At 25.7% G+C, this 22,187-nt stretch overlaps 2 protein-coding genes across 2 annotated transcripts; one reads left to right on the forward strand and one right to left on the reverse strand.

Annotated features, from left to right (window-relative positions):
- The first annotated feature begins 2,006 nt into the window (after window positions 1-2,006).
- On the forward strand, window positions 2,007-2,870 carry LOC145832749 (proteasome subunit alpha type-8-like). The gene has a single exon (XM_082940085.1). The coding sequence runs from the start codon at window positions 2,026-2,028 to the stop codon at window positions 2,776-2,778; it is 753 nt and encodes a 250-aa protein (XP_082796211.1). The 5' UTR covers window positions 2,007-2,025; the 3' UTR covers window positions 2,779-2,870.
- A 3,852-nt stretch (window positions 2,871-6,722) lies between these two features.
- On the reverse strand, window positions 6,723-19,210 carry LOC145832345 (uncharacterized). Its single transcript, XM_082939662.1, has 11 exons — window positions 18,832-19,210; window positions 15,888-15,976; window positions 15,346-15,502; window positions 14,248-14,311; window positions 11,721-11,897; window positions 10,992-11,147; window positions 10,496-10,699; window positions 9,536-9,663; window positions 8,760-8,964; window positions 7,635-7,836; window positions 6,723-7,271 (listed from the first exon to the last, which is right to left on the reverse strand). The coding sequence occupies exons 1-11, from the start codon at window positions 19,208-19,210 to the stop codon at window positions 6,978-6,980; spliced, it is 2,055 nt and encodes a 684-aa protein (XP_082795788.1). The 3' UTR covers window positions 6,723-6,977.
- Window positions 19,211-22,187: the final 2,977 nt, after the last annotated feature.

Raw genomic sequence — 22,187 nt, forward strand, 5'->3', positions numbered from 1 at the left:
ATGATTAAAGATATAACAGTATTAAGTCTTTGTATTTGCCCCTGATAGATTTACAAAAACTCAATTTTGGCTTGTACTTAGAAGTAGCTTCAAACTAAATAATGTTTATTACAGGCTTTGTTGTCTATTTATGTGTAAACAAATTTAATTAAGGCCATAGTGGGGTCCATCTTTATTTTTACAAGTTGATCTTATTTTGTAGAACTTAATGTGAGCTATCAGACATTTAAACCGCTTAACATAATTTAAATTAACTTTTGAGATACAAGCAATTAAATTTGGTGACCTCTACAGGTTCCTTATAGAACTCACAAACAAAAATGCAAAATCTATTTTCTCCTTTATTTTTAATATATCTTATTATTTTTGCAGTAAGTTCATTACTAATATTTAAGTAATTTCAATGCAGTTTTTTTTTTTAATTTTGAGAAATTCAAATTTTATTAAAAATCTACCTATTTTTTATAATTTTATCAAATTTTTTTATTTTTAAATATTTTGAATTTTAAATATTGAAAGTTTTATATAAAAAAAATGTTTCCAGAAAGTTTTAAGTCTCTAGCTCAAAAAATAAAGGAAAATATAAGTTTTTGATGAATTTTAAATTTTGTGAGAAAATTGTCAATAAAAATTTTGCTTCTATATGTTTGCATTAATTAAAATATTTCAAAAGTTAAACAATTATTTTTAATTCCGAATGAAATCTAAAAACCCAAACTGTAAGACAGTTTCTGTTAGATAATAAGCTTTTAAATGTCTTTTGAAAAATTAATTTTTTTATAAATGTTACCAATGCAACATTTCAACCACATTTTTTTGATTGTCAATTTTTTTAGATTTTTCAAAATTCACTTGAAGTCTATCTTCTTTTTTTAAGCAAGTTTCCTCACATTTGCAGGAATTTTTTTCTTGCACTATTAGAAAAATTGTAACAACTTGAAATAGAAAAAAAAACTACAAAAAAAAATCAAATGAATTTTATCATTTTTTAAGAAAAATTGTTTTTTTACTAAATTTCTTAATGTTAGTTTAATATAATTGTTTGTTATTTAATTTAAACTACACTAAAAAATTTTTAAAACAATTGCATAAAAACTATAGGATAAGCAAAATTTTCAATGATATAGCCTATTTTTACTTTTTAACTATGCCTTCTATAAGGAAGCTATTAAACTCTCCTATTTTGTACCTCTATACCTCAAAAATAAACTAAATTATGGAAAATAGTAAAAAGCAACTGTTATCCTACTTGAAGATATCAAAATTGAGATCAACAAGTAAAAAAAGTGCCTTACCCCAATATTCCCTAGATATTAACGTAGTCAAAAAAATAACTGTATCATTGTCAGCTTTGACCTACAGTTTAAGTTTTTGTGAAAATTTTTATTAAGCATAGTTGTATACCTAATCTTATTTACCGTAAAAAATAGTTAAGTGTGTTAGGCATATATAAGCACTACTTAATTTATATATTAATTAAATGATAAATCAATTTTATTTACATCGTTTTTTAAATAAATACAACTTTAAAGAATTTCTACTAAGAAAACTACTACTAGGTATATGCAATGGATAAAACAGACACTACTTTTGTTGCATTTTAGACTGGTATAAACACCAAGTCTTCTACAGAAAGATGTTCATGGCACGAAAGTTAGTGTTATAAAAAAATAGTATGACTTAATAGTTTTTAGTTGACAGTATAGTTGGATCTTTTTAAATCTATATACTTTTAATATTTGTAAGTAGGCAGCTTTATTTATATATTAGAACATTATAAATGTTAATTTATAATTTAAGTATAGACATAGTCGAAAAGTATTGTAAAAGGAAAATAGTAATAAATCAAATTTTGTACAAACAATGAATAGTTATGTGGTCATATATGGTACTGTAGTACGGTCGTTTAGTAAAACAACATATCTAACTTAACCTTTGGCTTGAGGTTGTGTTATTAAATGTTTTACTAAAATAAGTATTAAAACATTACAATTCTTTTCAGCTTAACTTAGTTATCTAAACAAAATGTCAAGATACGACAGAGCCATCACAGTCTTCTCTCCAGACGGTCATTTGTTCCAAGTTGAATATGCTCAAGAAGCAGTCAAGAAGGGTTCCACAGCGGTTGGAGTTCGCGGCAAGAACATTGTAGTGCTTGGAATTGAAAAGAAATCAGTTCCAAAGCTGCAAGACGAGCGCACAGTGAGAAAGATCTGCAGAATCGATGACCACGTTTGCATGGCATTTGCTGGGCTGACTGCTGATGCCCGTGTTATTGTAAACCGCGCCAGAATTGAGTGTCAAAGTCACAGATTGCAAGTTGAAGACCCGGTTACGGTTGAATACATAACACGGTATATTGCTACTGTGAAGCAAAGGTACACTCAAAGCAACGGTCGTAGACCTTTTGGGCTTTCAGCTTTAGTTGTTGGGTTTGACTACGATGGCACTCCCAATTTGTACCAGACTGATCCGTCAGGCACATACCATGCTTGGAAGGCAAACGCCATCGGACGCAGCTCTAAAACAGTGCGCGACTTTCTCGAGCAGAATTATTCAGCAGAAAAGGTGGAAAACGACGAAGAAACCATAAAGCTGGCCGTTAGAGCTTTGCTTGAAGTTGTTCAATCTGGCAGCAAAAGCATGGAGATTGCAGTGATGAGGGGAGACGGCAAAGGGCTTGAGGTTCTCAAAAACGATGAAGTCGATCGAATCATTGGCATTGTGGAAAAAGACAAGGCTGATGAGGCCGAAAGCAAGCAAAAAGGAAAGAAATAAACATTTATTTAGAACTTTTATTTTGTACTTATAATTTAAATTTTTTGATATGGTAAATTTCATTTCTTTGTCAATAAATGGTTTCTAAATTTTTTCATGGTTTTAGTAAAAATATTTCAAACGTTTTAAAACTTTAATTTTTGATCGGTGAAAAAATAGATGAACTTCAAACAAGTTCTAAATAAACATCATCAAAATTAGTTCGGAGTGCTTATTTAAAAACCGTCTAAATATTTCAAATTATAATAATAAAAGACTTCTTGATAATCATAAAGTTTTACAAATTATAATCACTTTACAAAAAAACTGATGTGCTGTAGCAATGTCAAATTTAGAACAAAACAACAATACTAAAATACATTTTAGAAAATTACGTAGAACTTGTCTTCGTAGTATTATACTATTTTAACATTACGTGTAGGATTTTTTTTTGTAAACCCATTTAAAAACGCAACACGATACTGTTGAAAATTTGTATACAAATTAGGATAGAATAAGTGTAAAGGTTTCAAAAATTTAACTTTTATAGTTTCGAAATCAGTAGTTTCAGCAATGAACTTATATCTAGTATAACTTATGGTTGGAAAAATAAAATTTTTGAAAGATATCTAATAAAACTTAGTTATATATATTTACTTGAGCCAATACATATTTCAATTTCTTTCATTTGGGAAATAAACTTATGAGTACCAATTTCGATGAACAAAATTGATTTAAATTTGTCACAGATATGTTCTATAGTGGATGAGTAAGATATAGATAAAAGTTAATCTGTTTTGTCCTGGGCAAGACGTTTAAAGGTATCCGTGGTGTACGACTCGATAACTAAAAGGTTCTTCGTGCACCAGGTCCTAGTACCAAACTTTTTGAGCACTTTTTGTCGTTTAATAAACTTGTTTAAATATTTGCTGATATAGAAGTACCATGGCTATTCGTAATTGTATTAAATATTGTCTACTTTCCTCTGCTTCAAATGTTCGTTGTAAATTAAGAATTTATCAATTTTTAATAGTTCAAGTTTATTAGAAAAGTTTACAGTTTTGCTCACTAAATGATCACATTAAAGCCTGTTAAAATTTGAACATACTCACACCAGCAAATTTAAAAGATAATGTGAAACGTAATGTAAATAAATTTTAAAGGTGTTATGTTTTTTCAATTGTTACTGCTTTAATTAATCCTTTAGAAAAATCGTAGTTCAAAAAACAAACATTACGGTTATTAATGAAATAAAAACAGCTTTTTAAACAATCAATTTTCAAATTAATTTTTTACAATCTGTGATGTATGGTCAGTATACTAGTTCATAAAAAACTTAGTCAATTTTTTTTTTGTACCAGGGCAAAACTTAGCGTGCTAATAGATATTCTGTAAACAAAAGCAGCACTATTGGCTGATAAAAATTGAACATCATTAACAAACGAAATGTAAATTTATTGAAACTTGATTAAATATCACTTTTTATACTAATGATATGAATTACATGAAAGTCCTATTAAACAAAACAATTGTAAAATTACATAGTAGGAGTTAAACTTTAGATGAAAAAACTTGGTTTACATGTTTTGTTTAAATTGAAGACTAGTATATTAAATATTTTTTTTAACTTATTATTTTTAACTGACAAATACTACAGCAGTAAGGTACTATAATTATAAGGTTACCCAAAAGAACTAAACAATCGAAAAAGAAAAGAAGTTTTATAAAATAATAGTATTGATTCTTGTAAAAAAATTTATGTGGTTACAAAATTACAATGCTTATCATATAACTTAATTATATTTAAGTTCTTATCTATAATTTTATATTTTACTACAATGAAATTTTCACTTAAATATTTTAAATACCAAGTCAATAAATTATCATTTAAACAAAAACTTTTTTGAAAATAACAATTAAAGTAACAATAGCCTTATTAAAACAATGTTTAATAACAAGCTTGCATTGTAAAAGAGTCTTAATGTTGCTACTAAAACTTAAACAGCTTCTTTTTTTAACTTAAAAATATTAATTGTACATAGCAAGGTTTTAGAAACATTTTATACATATTAAAACGTAGCTTTATAATCTAAGTAACACTGATAATAGAAATATAACCTCCATATTATATGATAAAGATATTCTAAAATGTTCTTAATGATATACTTTAACTACAAGTATATTATTATACTTTTTTAATAAAAATTCCTAGCTTTTTTGTAACTTTAATTAGCTACAATTTCAAACACATGTAGAATCCTGACATAATCCGTCCGGATCTAATTAGTTGTAACGAGTAGTAGTATTTATTTAAGAAACAAAACTATTTTGAAAAGTAAAACTGGCAGATGTTTTCGATAATTAGATTAATAAAAGTGTGTTCATTAATTCATGAGTAGTAATTTTTCTTTTTCAAGACACACTAACAATTAATATTGTTTTGTACTGTTATGAAATAAAAGAAAAAATAATTAGTTTTTGTATATTTTTTATGATAGATGAACATTTTAATTATTCAGTGGACTAGATGTGGCAGCCTTTTGTACGTAACTGACCGTTTAACATTATTTTTTGCGGCCGTTTTGTTTTTTAAATAAAGATTTTTTTATTTGTTTTTCTCACCAAATTAAAAAAACATGACTAAAATTAAATAACCATTAAATTAGCTTTATATGTCTAGCTTCTAAATTTTTATTCAAACATTTTTATCAATTTTCTTGTTTAGTTAAGGCTTTTAGCATGAAAAAATTAGTCATAGGTTGTAAGTTGCCCAACCCTATTTTATTACAGAACTGATTGAATTTGAAGCAATAAACTAGAAACTGTGTATATAATTTAACTTAAGAATTAGCTATAAAAACTTTATAGGTTAGGGAGGAACAACGTACGGCACGCTAAGCAGAAACCTCTGGCATACGAAGATTTTTTGGTTAAAAACAATTAATGCATAACAGCTAATTGAATTTTATAACATATGTTTAACATTTTAAAATGTTTATAATTTAATTTTCTGTACACGACGGTAGTGCTTATTAAATGACGATTTTAATACAGTTTTTGGTTAGAGACATAAAAAGAACCTATGAAATTATGTGGACAGCAAAGATTAATTTTTTGATATTTTAGACCCGCTAACTGCTTTTATAGTCAATTTAGCCGTTGACTAGAATGGTTATTCTTCCATACTGTACGTAATAAACGAATATAAAAAAAATTTGAAGCGTAATTTAATATCAGTAGTTATTTGATTTATCTAGTTCTGTATTTGGCTAAATCTTAATTTGAAAAAAGATCCGGATTCGGTTGACCATTTCTTTTTACTTCGTGTGCAAAATTACAAACTGAAATTTTAAAAATTCTTGTATCTATAAGTAATTTTGTATTGGTTAAATAGGTTTTTTTGCTAAAAATAGCTTTAATATATAAAACTTGTAATATATTGATTTTTCTAAAGTACAATTTAAGCTAGTTTTCGTTTACATTATCACACTTTTGAACAAAGTTTGGTTAACTAAATATTTATATACCTTTTTTTATCAAATTTTATCTAAAAATTTATGTAAAAACTTTGCCTAAAAAACTTTATCCTTTGCGATGTAGCGTTATAGGTCATCTAGATTGGTAAAAAAAAATTACGATTGTACTAAAAATAATGTAGACATAATAACTTCTATTTATCTTTGAAAAATTTAAAATTAAAAAAGTTTAACATTACAACAAGTAAAAAATTTGCAGTTGTTTCATATATTTTTTAATCTTATTTAAAATATTATTTCTATTACTTTAGATGTTTTTACAGTTATTTAAACAAAAAATACTCTTTACAAAAAAACTTTCAAACATATCAGTAAATACATTAACTACCTGATTGCAAACATCTTAGCTTCAAACAAATCCTTAAAGAAAAAAACTGTTTAAGTGCGACATGAATTTTATTGATGATCAAAATGAACGTAAGTAATGAATTTAAGTAATTATAAATAACTAAACCGTATCAAAATTATATAAATTAGTTTCTTCTTTATATTAGACATGAATTTAGCTTTTTATGTTTTTTCCTACTATACAACAAACTTTTATGTAAAATGAATATTTACCAATGTTACTTTCGTGTCCAATTATGCTAATTATAAAGTTCTTATTAAAATACAAACTTTCAACAGCTAAAAGTCAAATAAGATAAAAATGAAAATATACAATATGTCAAATCTAACAATTATTTACCTATTTTTGACTAGCTTGCGAATTTGAAGCTTAAGAATCCGCACGAGTCTAAAATACTTAAAAAAAATATAACCAAACAAAAAGAAGCAAACAATAAGAAGATTGCATAGCATAGCGAAGACGGAAAAGTTGTGTATGTACAAGTCGCGGTAACCGTCCAACTTGAGGTAGTGCGAAATGGATTCTGCCTGGTACGACACCTGATCGTTGCAGTCTGTTGTCACCATCCTGATCCGATGGTTGTACTGGTCAGCAACGTACAACAAGCATCTTTCTTCGTCTAAAGCAATCTAGTTTTTTTTTTAAGTTTGTAAACTTAAGTTTGAATTGCCAAGTCAGTTTTGTCTAAAGCTTATTAAGCTAAAAAAGACAAAATTTATAACAAATAATTCAAATTTTACAGTTGTGGTTAGTGCATGGTTTTTCGATTGTTTGTGTGCAATGAAGAAAATTAGTTTCGAACAAAATGTTTATGTCTTTATTATTTAAAAACTTGAGTTAATCTACATAACATAACATTTTTTTAAAGCTATTTCAACAAAGGTTGTCAGTAATTTTGTGCATAGCTTGTAATTTTAAAAGCATTATAAAACTAGTTTATACTCTTTAACATATTTTTTTAATCAATAATTTCTACTGCAATTGGTACTAACATCAGTCGGGTGGTAAAACGTGGCATCTGTTCCGTGATGGTCTCTGCTTCCAAACGCTCCTCCGGCGAGAACGGTGAGTTTCTTGTCGTAAAACGAGTACTCGCTCACCCAATTGTTACCGAACTCCGCAATATACAGCTTGTTGTGTTCTTCATCGAATACCAACGATTCTGGAAGGTTCAGCATCGGTAAGCCTTCTGGTCTATGTAGTATTTTTACAAGTTTGCAAATAATTTTTGTGAAAAGTAAAAACTAGAACTGCTGTATAGTAATATATATATTTTAAATGTGGTTTTATTGATAGGTTTCCGATCAATATTTTTTGGTAAGTATACTGTAATGTGTTCTAATAATTAAGTATGTAGACTTATTATTTATTCAATTTTTCACTTTTTTAATTATCTTCTATTTAAGTATGATATTGTTGTTATTACTTTAGTGAACGACAAAAAAATAACGCTCATATTATTTGGTCCTAAGACCTGGTGCACGAAGAACCTTTCGGTTATCGAGTCGCACACCACTTAGATACCTTTTAACGTCTTGTCCCGGACAAGTAGTTAAGAACATAGTGATAGATGAAAAAGTTAGTTACAAAACTTAAAATAACGGAAGAGGTATTATAACTTTTTATATCACTTTAATGCAATATATTTCTACTACAGTTAAAACTATTTACCTAATGAAAGGTATAAAAGGTATTTATTTGATTTTGTATTTTTTATTAAAAATTATTCAGCTCTGTTTTTTCTTTAAATATTGTCGATAAATACAAATATAAAATCGTAAAAAATAAAATGCTTTCTATTGTTGTTTTAAAAGTTAAACTAAAAATGTCGAAGTAGAGAAACATCGTGTTTTTAATTGTTAATTAACTAATTGTTAAAGTTTTGATAGTTATAACACATTCTATATTTCACTTACTTATAAGCAGATTTAAAACGTCTTCTTTAAGCTAGTAATTAAGTTTCTGAGCATTAAGTTGAAGTACTAAGATTTATATAACAGTTGGTTTTGATATATTTGTTAAATACAGTAATAGCTACTGTAAACTATGTTAAACGTCTAATTACATTGATTAAGATGTTACTTTGTAAGTAAATAATGAAGATTTAAAAAACCAACGAAAACTGATGCAGATTTCCTGGATACCCATTGCCGACAAGCGTTTTAACAGTTTGTCTTCTTAAATCAAGAACTCTGATCATATGATTGTAATGATCCGCAACATACATCTTCTCACTTCGTTCATCCAACGCAAATCCTGTTGGTCTGAACCATTCAGCTTCTTGAAAACTACCGTCCCTAGTACCTTTTTTGGTTGGTCCACCTATTTACAGATGAAAATTTTAAACAAGACTGTTAAAAAGTAAATTGTTTTTTTTTATCTTTTTGTTTAAGTACCACGCTAAGTATTATGTAATTAGTTTTATAATAAAAGTATCAAAAACACTATCGTTAAAATAATTATACAAAAATAGCAAAATCTTTTTAAATTAGTAATAGAATTAATGATAATAATAACAGTATTAATAAATCTAAATGTTTGATTAACACCAATTAAACAACTATTAATAATTTAAACACTCAAGCTTGTTTAAACAGAAATTTTTTGTGTAATTTTAAACTTAATTATTACTTTTGCTTAAGATATCAAAAACAGATTAAGAAAATCGAAACAATTGAATAACTTACATTGGTTATATAGTACATCGTTGTTAATCTTTAAATGTATTTAAAACATTGCATTGGTATCGTTGTATTGGGTTTTTTCTTATTTTTTTATACATTAACTGGAGAATTTATTATTCTTATTTTTATTGGTTTGCATACTTAGACAGAATTATAGCTTTTTGATATTTAATTTACAAAGTTGATACTTTTGTTTAAATTTTATTTACCTGTTAGTGTATCAACGTTATACTCAGCTTTAGCATTCAAGTTTACTACTCTTATAGCACTGTTGTCAGTGTCTGCTATGAACAAAATTCGATTGGAAGTTATAATCACCCTTTGCGGTCCATTAAAGCTACGAAGAAAAATTTAAGTTTTATCTTTTACTTAAATTTCACAAATTGAAACATAAAATTACTTGTCGTATCAAAAAAATACAAAAACATTTGCTTTTTCACTCGGTACGTCATTTTTTAAAGCAGTTTAAAAGGTTTTAAATGACTCGAAAATTGTACGACAAGAATAAATTTATGTAGAAGCATCTCCTTAAGGTTGACTTAAGAACTTTAAACTAAAAAATAAACATTAGTAGGTAAAGTTTGTGGTAAAAAACATAATCTAACTCTGTTATGTAACTTTTACCGCTTTACGTTTAGATCTATTGTAAAAGTTTACCTTCTTCTTCGACATATAACTATTTTTTATAAATCGAATTAAAAAAAAATATTATTAAAATTTTGAAAAGCATTAATATAGAAAACTAATAACTATAGAAACTTAGTTACAATCGTTGTTTAGTAAAGTATGAAGAATAAGGGGTGTGTAGACTTTTTTGTTTTCTTTTATAAGTTATTTAAAAGTATAAAACCTATTTCTATAAGATAGTTTTATAATTACAAAATAACAAACTATGATGGGTAAATGAAACAGAATCCAACTTTAATCAAATAATACTAACAGAAAAACCAATTCAGTCAATGTTCTGAGGTATTAAATCTACTAAAAGTCAAGTAAAGGTACGAAATTATTTTTTTCTAAATACTCTTCGAAAGTAAATTATTTGTTTAAGTGAAGGTATTAGATTTTTCATATACAAAACATACATGTTTAAAGTTTTTAAGTAGCTTTTTAACTTTTTCATAGTCTAAATTAGATTCGTTTTATCAAAATAAATATGCAGCAGCTACCAAGCCGTATCGGTCGAGCCATCCCTGAAGCACTTGTCTTCGTCTACCTTCCCCGCAAACACTCTCACTTCTTTTGTGGTGATGTCGTAAGTTTTAATCAAGTGGTTTCCAACGTCCACAATGTAAATTTTGTTTTCTTTTTCATCGAGGGCAAGTCCGGCCATATTTGAAAACTTTGCATCCTTTCCCGGCCCGATAGCATGTCTGTGCGTTAACTACATATTTAAATTTAAAGGTAAATTTTGATGGTTTTTATAAAATAGTTTCTGAGTCATATTTAAACTATGTTTACGCAATCAATTTTTTTTAATCAAAGAAAAATTCTTTGAACATGAAAAGAGTTTGTTAGGAAAATTAGTCAATTAAGCTAAGCTATACAACTAACAGTATATAACATAAGTATTATATATGAAAAAGTGTATTTGTATATATTAACAAAAAAATAAATCACTTTGCAAACAATACTCATTGTAAAGAAAAGTAATACACAACATACCCATCAGTAGATCCAGCGAGTGATTGAATAGTTTGTTTTTTAATATTTATTCTTCTCAATCTGTTAAGACTGTCTTCGTCATTCGAACATGCATTATCAGTGACGTATAAAGCGTCATAACGTTTGTCGTAAAAAATTCCCCATGGGTAGGTCAAGCTAAAATTACAAATAATCTACTTTATGTCAGCTAGTAGAGTGTATTTTTAAAAACAAAATTAGCTTTAAGATAGCTACTGCTTCTGAAAACACTTTTGTTTATTTAAACAAGACCTTCTTCTAATTAGATGTTTACTAATAGGTACACTTGATAGTTTATCTTAGTTACTTTTTTAAGTACATACAGTTAAAATTTATATTTTTTTCTTGTTTAAAATATAGAGGTAGAGCTTGATTTAAAATACGGGAATACACAAAGTATTTATAAGAATAGATTAATTTAGAAAACAAGATCTAATCATTACCTTATAGAAATTGAGCTAAAGTAATTTCTATGTTTAAGAAATAGAGTTGACAATTTACCAATGCTTGATTACGCTTGTTAAGTTTTAAAAGGCTTTTTTGAAAATAATTTAAAGTAAAATAGAAGTTTAAAGAAATTAAACCGAAAACAAAGTATGAAAATTAATTATTAGAAATTTTCGTTGGTATAAGTACATATACAAAATTTGCTTCTTTATCTGCCAAAAAAAGTTATTATAAAAAATTAAAATGACACATAGTTATTAACACCTCGCTTTGTCTATTGGACCATCTGGCATCAGAGCAGTTTTTTCGCACCTAATGTTTTTATCAACATGGGGAGATGCATTTCCACTCATAAGAGTTTTGACTAAACCGCTTTTACAATAAGAGTTTCTTATATTTAACAGCAGGAGACAGAAAATATAGTTCATATTGACTACGTACCTATGTTATAAGTTTTGATAGTTAATGTTTAAAAAAAGACTTTTAAAACAAAGTAAACGAAAAACTAATTATTTTACAGAAACTTACAAAATATTAACAAACTAGTAAAAATAAATCAAAATGTTTTTTTTTATTTACCTTGATTAAACTGTCAGTATAGTTGAACAACATAATTCAGTAGTTTTACTTAGTTATTTTTACAAAAAAATCTTTTGTTAAAGTCTAAATATATTTTCCTTAGCTTTTCAAATGATATATATGATATCTTAAAAAATAAATTAACATGAGAACTACTGTTTTTTTCTTATTTAATTTTGTAAATCTATAGTCACAACCTAACTGTTAAAACAAATATATTTTTTTCAAATTTCGATGTAACTATTTATAAATAAATGATTGTTTATTTTGTTTCTAAAACACCTTTATTTTCTTTTGTTATAGTTTAAAAAAATAGTTATACTTTTCAAGCTGTGCTTTTCTATAATACAAAACTACAATGGTCAAGTATTTTATTAATTAAATATGTTTAGAAAAATTTAATTACTAATAGTAAGTTGAATAAGTATAACTCAAAAGTTTCTCTAGTATTTTGCGGAAGTTATCAAAAGTAAACTACGTCGCAATCACAACATTATGTAGAAACTTAAAAAAAAAACTTTCAATATTTCTTATAAACATGTTCAAATAAAAAGTATTTATTTTAATTTTTAGAACTTTAAAATCTTAATTTTATGAAGTTATTACTAAATTACATATATTATTTTATTAATACGATGATTAAATTTTGTTAAGGTTATTCACAATTAAAAAAAAAATAGACAAAAACTATTTTAATGTAAAAAGTTAAAAACATGTGCACAGAAAATATGTGCTTAGTATAGTACCTAAAATTATAGCTATTTAAAGCACTTTTTGTTTAATGTAGTCAAACTGTCAACTAAAATTTTTTCTAAAAAGCAAGCTTTAGTTTTGATGTTCGCCTACTTTTTGAGACTAAAACAAGAACTAACTTATCAGTTATGAATTGTTGTTAGAGTTTTTGTATATAACACTACGTATAATACAATATAATACTTATACAACATAAATTGTTACTCTAAATAAGTAGATAAACATTTTGATTGTGACACATGAATTAATATTTGCTTTCAAGTAAAAAAAAATATTGATAAGTTGAGTTTATTTCGTGTAACGTTTGCATAGTGGACCTATAACTAAAAATAAAACTTTTTTACTTTCTTTTAAATACTAGTGATTAGAAAGACATGTTGAAGCTTATTTACTAAGAATGTCCAACCAACTTTAAAAATTCCATCTACGGTCGAAGTTATGTAATTTAGCGCGAGGTATTTTAAAGGATGTTTTTCTAAAATCAAACTGAAAAAGTAGTATTCTATAAAAAAAACCTTGATATGATTTTCTCTGATACAATTTTTGATAACTTATAAAAGAAGCTTCAAAGTTTTGTAGCTTCAACAATTTAGCCTTATAATCATCTCTATATGTAGAATATATTTTCAATTTTTTTTCTCCTAGGTTAGAAAGCCACTAGAGATTGTAAAAGTTTAAAATCATTACCTACATACTATAATAACCGATAATGACTCGATAACCAAAAGTTTTTTCTTGCAACAGGTCCTAGGACCGAATATCTTGTTGTCTAATAAATAATAACATTAACATATCAATAAAAATTACGACTTAATTATTATAGTAATTTGATTAATATTAACAGCAAATATTCTTAATTTGCCAACGTGTGATTACAAATATAATTTTTTAAATATTTGTTTCAATAACGCATACAATTTTGTTGACATTATTTTTACCTGTTAAGAAAAACAAAATAACTAGAATAAAAATAAAATCTACCTGATTTAACTAGAATAAAATTTCAATATAAAAGTAGCAAAAGCTACCATTTAATGTCTGATGAGTTTTTCTCTAGTAAGAATTTTCTTTAAAAAATATTTTGATAAAATCTTAGGGTTACTAAAATTTTATGTTTGAAAATATTGGAGATTTTACGAAATTTAAAATTCTCAAAAATCTAATACCATCTAGTTGCAGTCTACTACACTTACTATTTTAACGACTTAAGACAGTTCAAACTCATAAAGATAACTTGATCGCCATTAAATCATGCATACTTGCTACTTAAACTATTTTGCCTAAAAATTAGAGGATCTATATTGTTTCTTAAGCGAGAAAGGTAGATGAACAAGCCTTGTATTGTGTTTAATTTATGAAAAAGCTTTTTATTTAGACTAATACTTTTAAAAAACGAGTGTGTTAAGTGTTGTGTTAGAACTTAATTAAAACTAGTATTAGTTTTATAAACTAGACTAACAGGAAGGTTAATCGTGAGTATGTCTGCCTGAAGGGGACGAAGTTGCAGACTGTTGCTCGAAATGCTACAGATAATCGGTTCAATTTAGTCCTAACAGTATTATACAATGCAAAGTAGCCTTTCAAAATGTTTATTTAAAAGTGTTTATTGAGCAAAAGCACTGTTGAGTCAACTTATCTACTGCGATACCATAAACTACAATTTATATTTACTTTTGTACGTTTTAATGTTATTTTTGCGGAGTCATTTTGAATCAACTTATTTTTTGTTGTAGTTTTTGTATTAAAAAAACGACACAACTGTAATTAGTTGGTTTTAAAACTGTTTAGTATTTAGTTAGCTTACCAACAAAATAAAGAATTTACAAAATACATTTTTCAAATTTATATAATTAAATTTTAAATATATACAAATAAAATCATAAGTTTGCTTAAAATGTGGCTTATTGAAAAACAATAATTTGATCATTTATACAAGCATACTTTTTACGCAATACTATACAAGTACAATCAAAATTTTATTGTTTAAGCAAACATGTTTTAAAAGTATAAATCAGGCAACACTTTGTTGAAAATATGAGTAAAAATATAGAAATACAAGGAACTTTTTTTTAAATAGTTTAAACATGCGTAAGTTCAATTTTTGTGTCAACTTTGAAGTCTAATCGCATTTCGGACAAATACTCTTGCAAGAATTGCAAAGTTGCTTCACACGAGCTGTTAGAAAAATAAATTTTACTTTCATCACTTATTAAACTTTGTAAAACTTGACACGAATCTTATATAACAAATGTTAAAATTATTTTGTAAAAATAAATCTTTTAAAATTAAAATATTGACTTATGCAAAAATACCTTTCGAAAACAAGCACTAAAAGTGCATAGATACTTAATTTCTACGTGGTACTTTTTAACCTTACAGCTAGGAAAAGTTATCATTGAAGTTTATAAAAAATAATAAAACTAACTGTAAGTCCATTTATCACAGTTTCTATCACAGCAAACGTGTCTTAAAGCTTGATAGTAATGAAGATAGCGAGATAAAGTTGCTTGGCGAAATCTCGGAGGACATTGATTTCTTTTTAGAAAAGCATCAACACCATTTCTGTTTTGAACGCGTGTAGGATCAAATGATTGATCCTCTGGAAGTAAGCCGAAGTCTTCTAAATCGGCTTCTAGTATCAAGCCGTCCATTGAAATACTTAAACAAGGCTGTATATAGTTTGCTTCAGCATCATCCAATTTATCAGTCTTTGTCTGAATTTTGAATAGTAATAATTATATTGATTCGTAAGCCTTTTAAAAACATACTCTATTTACTAAATTTTGATTTTGTTTGTTTAAGTTCTAAAGCTTAAAAGAAAAACTATGTAAAACTATTAAACTTGATTAAGTATTTTGACCTGTAGTTTTACTAAAAAGGTTCTTACGTTGATTTAAACCTTTTTAAGTTGTACAAGATACTTCTAATTAAATTTTTTTTTCTTATATAAAAAAGGTAATTAAGAAAATATATTTATATAAAGGTTTTTTACTTAGTTTAACTTTTTTTGCCCTTTGATATAATGTAAAAAAAATCAATGTAGTTAAACTAACTTTATGTAAAGTTTTTTTATAAAAATATTTGAAAAAAATTACTCACAAGTATGTTACAGCAACCTTTAAGTTCTGAACTGTATTCGTCTGAATCACAATCAGCGTTAAAGTCGAAATTTCTTGGAAATCCACCATCTATAAATAAGGTGTACATTTTACAACTACTGTTTTGTTGGAGATGAAAAAAATTACTTTAAGTTTTTTATCATAAATTAATTGTTAAATTACAAAAGTTTTTATAGATTGTTGAGAAATTACAGTGCGAAATTTTATAATCAACACAAATATTCTATAATTATGTTTTTTTTAACAAACTGTAACGTCTAGCTCTTGGTTCTATAGCAAAACTTTTTTGATAAATCACTATTAGATATAAAACGTTGTTTAAAATTTTTCTACTGAAGTTCTAGTAAGAACATAGGAAAAAATACAATCTATTTTATATAATACATGGTTTATTGTAACAATAGAATAAAACATGTTAAAACTACTTTATGCGCTCAACTATACAATATTTTTTACAGTTAGTCTTCATTTAATGACTCTACAGGCTTAAATATTCTTAAAAAATATTTGAAGAATCTTTAAGAACCAACTTGACTTTAGCTCCATGTTTTACATAAAATATAGAGTAAAATATAATATGATAATTAGTTTATTGCAATGTTTTAGATTCTAACTTCCTACTTATTTAGTAGAAATTTTGTATTTTAGATAAATATTATAAATATAAATTAAAGCGTTTGCTAATAAACATCCTAGCGAAACAAGTTCACTGGAATATTTAATAGTAACAATTTAAACAGCACTCTTTCTTTATTACATTAACACATGTTTCTGTGTGTTAACAAGTTAAGCACTTCAACCGAGCTCTGTAAAAAGTAAATACTGTAAAGAAAGAAAAGAAGCTACAGTAAGTATATAAATGTGTTTATTGAAAATAATGATAAATACTATAGATTATTGTGGATTAATTGTTAATAGTAGATACAACATATAATGTTAAATCCGGCTGTTATAAAACTATCTAATATTATAAAGTCTAAATTATACAAAGTTAAGTAAAATACAAAGTAAGATAATAAGTCAAAATATAAAAAACTCACATAAAAGTTCAAGAAATACTGATTCAAAACATTAAACCGTTGTTAAACATTCAGTAAATATCCAATAATACGTCACGATATTACGCTCTAGTATATTAACATTAAAACAGGTAATTTACCTTGCACTGCAAACTAGATAATTTATTCTTTATTTTTGGAAAAAAAACAGTAAGGCACTTTAACTTAATTATTTTTTTACAATTATTTTAAATACATAATAACTAGTTTATTGTAAATAAAAGAACGTAAAACAACAAACACTTACTACTGAATTAATAAATTAATTGTTAGTTTAAGGTAATTAAAGCTACAGAAACTTGGGATAATATATATTTATAAATTGTTTACAATAGTTAAATCTGAATTATAACATAAGTAAAGTTAGATACAAATTAAGTAACAAATTAAAATTTTTTAAACACTGAAGGATAAAAATTAAATTTTTATTAAGCATTCAAAGCCCTGAACAAAAATTAAGTTACAGCACCGTATATAAAACACCACATTTTAAACTGCATACACATTGCATACTAAGTAAGATAATTAATTATCGCTTTAGAAAAGAGCAGTCGGGTATAAAAATTAAAAAGATCTTATAAAGATGTTTAAAATATATAAAGAAATACGAATTTGTGTTTGATATGCATATAAAACTTAAAACATAAAACAACATGGTGGTTATGTGCTAAGTATAAACCTGCAGTAAAAAATCCTCTCGCCGATCTATTTGACGTAGTAGGTAAAAAAGCACGATTAATCTTTGATTTGAATACAGGTTTTCTATTAAACTTGGAACTTAACACATAAAGGAACATGAAAAATATATAGTTAAGTAAGAGACCATATTGGAGAATGAAAAGTGACATTTATAAAAATAGATGTATAAAAAAAAATAAATTAATTTAGGATTAATATATATGAAGTGAATGTGTGTGTGTTCATGTGAAAGAGAAATATAGGAGAGAAAGCGCCAAGGTGTTATTTGAAATATATACTTAAGTATTACAGTCATCAGTTTTAAACTCTAGCAATGTGAACTATTTAAAAAAGATTAACGCAGTTAGTCTATAAATGATAAGTTCAAACTATTTAATTCTTATTATAACCTAAACTAACGATTAGTTTTAATCAGATTTTGTAACATTGTATAAACATTAGAAGCTATGACATAAATTATATATGATATAAATGATATAATATGATAAAATGATAAATGAAAAACATGATAAAATGATATATTTTGATATAAAATGATATATATATATAAATAATATAAAAAGCTATTTTACTATGATATAAATCGAGCTTCTTAGATTTTTGTTTTTTTTAAATTTATCAAATTTTAAAAATATGAACCTAACTTCTATTTGTGGAACATGTTTTAAGTTTACTATAAGATACTTTTACGTATAGTTATTTTTATAAAATTACAGCTTTTAGTTTTTAAAGAAAGAAACATGAGTTAGGTATGAAATGAACTCTTCTACAGTAAATTCATTTTTACGAATAAAGTATTAGAATGTATAAATCTGTTTAACATTTTTTTACACTAAAAACTTACCTTTCAAAACTGCAGCCTACAAAGCAACTAGATTGTTAATAATAGTCTAGTCACAATTGCATAGTTAAATTAAATATCGAAAAAAAAGTCAAGTTATTTTTTATGACTAAAATAAATAATAAATATCCTTCAATTTAAAATATTATTTAAGTGTAATACTAAAAACAAATTAAAATCAGAAATTAGACATATACTTCTAGTTTTTCATAAATGTTATTGAAATTTGAACTGTTAAAGTTTTACTAAATACAGTGAATCTAAACTTTAATAATTAGAAATTAATTTAAACTAAACCGAATAATTATTTATTCAATATTACTTACTATCTTTAGCGTACCATGTAGACATCATAACTAAATTGATAAAAAACAGAGCACCAACAGTCGACAACAACACCACCCAGAATTTATTTTCGTTTACCCATCTTATCAATAACTGTAATTGAGTTGGCTTTTTAACAGTTTCTTCTGTATCTTGTGTTTTCCTTGTAACTCTAGTGTTAGTAATTCTGGTTGCACGTTCTTCGTCTTTATCAAAACGTAGCTTAGATAAGCGCGCATCTTCATCTCCATCTGTACCAAATTGTGTCTGCTGGGTATCCCTGATTTTTGATGTAAAGTTAGTAGGTCTACTTTCTGTTGTACGAGGATTTTTACTATCTTCGTTACTGACAGTTGAATCTCGAGGTACTTCGTCTGCCATTGAAAGTTTTGGACTAATGTTTCTAGTAATAATTTTTTAATTTTCGCATAGTAAATAACGTAATTCAAAATCAATTTCTGTTAAAAACTAACTACATTCAAAATATATGAGATAATTTAATCAAACTTTTAAAACTTAAAAACTATGTAGAGTTGTAACAACCCTGGCATTAGAAAAGTATGATCTTATTACAGAGTAAAAAGAAGGCTAATTATTAAAAGAACACTAAATTTTTTTTTAAGTTAATAACTTTATAAAAAAAGCTATAAATATCATATTTACTTCTTATAACTAAGTTTTTAGTGCTCCCTCATATTTTTCAATAGTTTTACCAGATACAATTTCAGTAATATTTTAATGACTTTTGTTAACAAAAGTTTAATAAGATATTTAAATATTTTCAACTTATCAATAAATAAACTAACTTCAGTATTTATTAGGAAACCAATGCTTTTTCAATAAAAACTTTCTTAACTGAATTTATTGTGATATTTAAAAACAAACTTGTTTTGTACAAGCACACTTAATGTTACGTCATATTATTATTTTCCAACAGTTTGCATTTTTTTTCCATCTATACACTTCCATTTATTTATCCAAAAATCTACGTTCAACTTTAGTAAATTCAGAACTTATGTATTAAATTTAAACTTTAACTAACGTGGTGCAAGTTTGATGTTACTACTTACTAAACTAATCTTAAAAGCTGAATGATTCGTAACAATGATTGATATTAAAGTCAATAATAACTCTTATTAATTACAATTTCTTATACGGTAAAATATATATACTCACTACTAGCTGAAGTACTAGTATTTATACTTTATTCAAAATCAAGGTAGAAAATATCAACTTAGTGAAAAGAGTTTGAATGATATTACTTAGTTATTTACTTGTAAAAGCTTTTTGTATACTAAACTACTCAATAATAAGAAATTAGTCTTATAAAGCTAAACAGAGTTTTTGATAATTATACAAACGCATTTTTCATTCCAAATGACACAATTTTTCGGTTATTTCTATGTTTATTTTTAGTTATATACTATTTAAAAACTTGATTTTCATAGAAAAACTTGATTTATAAATTATGAAGTTCGAGGAAAAGGTGTTTGAAACTTTAATATAAAATCGAATAAGATATCTTCAAGCTGCTAATCAACTAAATTCTTTTTACCAATAAATCTTGCTTTACTATTTCTTTAATATTAGCTTTTTTAATAAATAAAATAAGTTTTATGTAAAAGTATAGTTATTAAATTATGATTTTACTATTTTAGTCTTCCATTTTATTTTCGAAAGCTTTTTATGTTAATAAATTTAAATCTATAACACACCTTTTTTAATCAAACCTTTTCGATTAAACTTAATTTCAAAACTTAATAAAATTAACTTAGACTTTTATCACAACAAAAATAGACTAAAACCACAAATTGGAGATAAAAGAAATATACCAATACATATTTGAAGATCGAAGCTTTTTATTATAATAAAATATTTATTATTAAAAGTTGTTAGAAATTAAGATTAAAATAAGAAACTAAGACTTATTTAAGTATTAACACTTGAAAGACGAATATAAACAAACATTAATCGAAAAGTTGTCATTTAAATTTTTAAAAGATATTTTCAATAAGTTGAAGAATACGGTTGTAAAATTAATTTTATAGAGAGATTTGTTTTGAATATTTTAAGCTTAATAAAATATGTAATGTCGACTTAATTATGCACACACGAAGTATTAAAAACAAAGAGAGCAAAATATTGCTGTTAAACCAAGCATGCAAATAAATTTTTGGTGAGAACTGTGTTAGAACTTTGTGGTTTATGATTCGATGACTGAAGCTTCTTTTTATACACCAGGTCGTTAGTTCAAGTTTTTGAGCAATTATTTCTTCGCTTTCAATTAACTGTACTATTGTATAGTTTAACTACTGTTTGTTTATATATTGAAATATCTTAGTCTTGAAAGTGAAGATATTCTTTAACATTTATTTTAAATTTAGGACTAAAAAAAATGTAATTTGTTAAACACTTTGTAATATTTATAATTGTTGTTCCTTACTAATAAAAGTATTTTGCGTCAGAAAAAAGTCAGTTTGAACATTAAAACAAAAGTATCAGTATAATAACAATCAAAATTAAGTTATACTCTTCTGATTTTTTATAAAGTTAAAACTAAAATTAGCTAGCACATGTATCTTGAAAATTTAAACACTTTCTTCAAAAAGTTTTCATATCGCGGTACTATATTTGATAGTGTAAACAAGTTAAATAGCTTTAATACAAAACCATAAAACTTGATTAAATAACTAGTATTATAGTTTCACAGCTATAATTAAGCTTTGTTTATTATTCAATAAAGAGTTGATATAATTTAGCTCAAGACCACTGTTCGTTTCATTTAAAGCTGACATAAAATGGTATAATACATTATATACAGGCTTACCCAAGCGTAAGAGTGATAAAACTTTTCATTACTACTTTTAGTTAAGTTTGCACATTTTCATTTCGATAGTTTTATCTGGCATATAATTAAGCATGCAAATGCATTGTTAAGTATTGAGATTATGTTTAAAAACAGTAAATTGACCAACCTATTAACTTGTGTGCAATCTCAGCTTCAATTTCAAATTGCCAAAGATCAAAACCCATTTTTCATGAAAAACTATTGAAAAAAAATTATAGAGTAAAAATGACGTAAAATTTATAAGTAGTATTGTGTGATGATCTCTTAAAATATGCTTATTGTTTATTATGTATCAGGGGCGTCGCGTGGGGTGTTGCACTGCCGCAACTGCACCACCTTGAAATTTTCTAAGAAAAAAATAAGTATCTATAACGTTTTAGTTATTTTTTTGAACGAAATCTCTTTTAAAACTTCAATTTTGAAAACGACCATTTTGCCCACTTCACTGCCGCAAACTCTTAGCTGACTGCCGCAAATGAACTCAAAAAAGCAAAATTTCTTTAAGAATTA

The sequence above is a fragment of the Thalia democratica genome, chromosome 3 (genome assembly GCF_965202585.1).
Source record: "Thalia democratica chromosome 3, ktThaDemo2.hap1.1, whole genome shotgun sequence".
In the NCBI taxonomy this organism is placed as follows: domain Eukaryota; kingdom Metazoa; phylum Chordata; class Thaliacea; order Salpida; family Salpidae; genus Thalia; species Thalia democratica.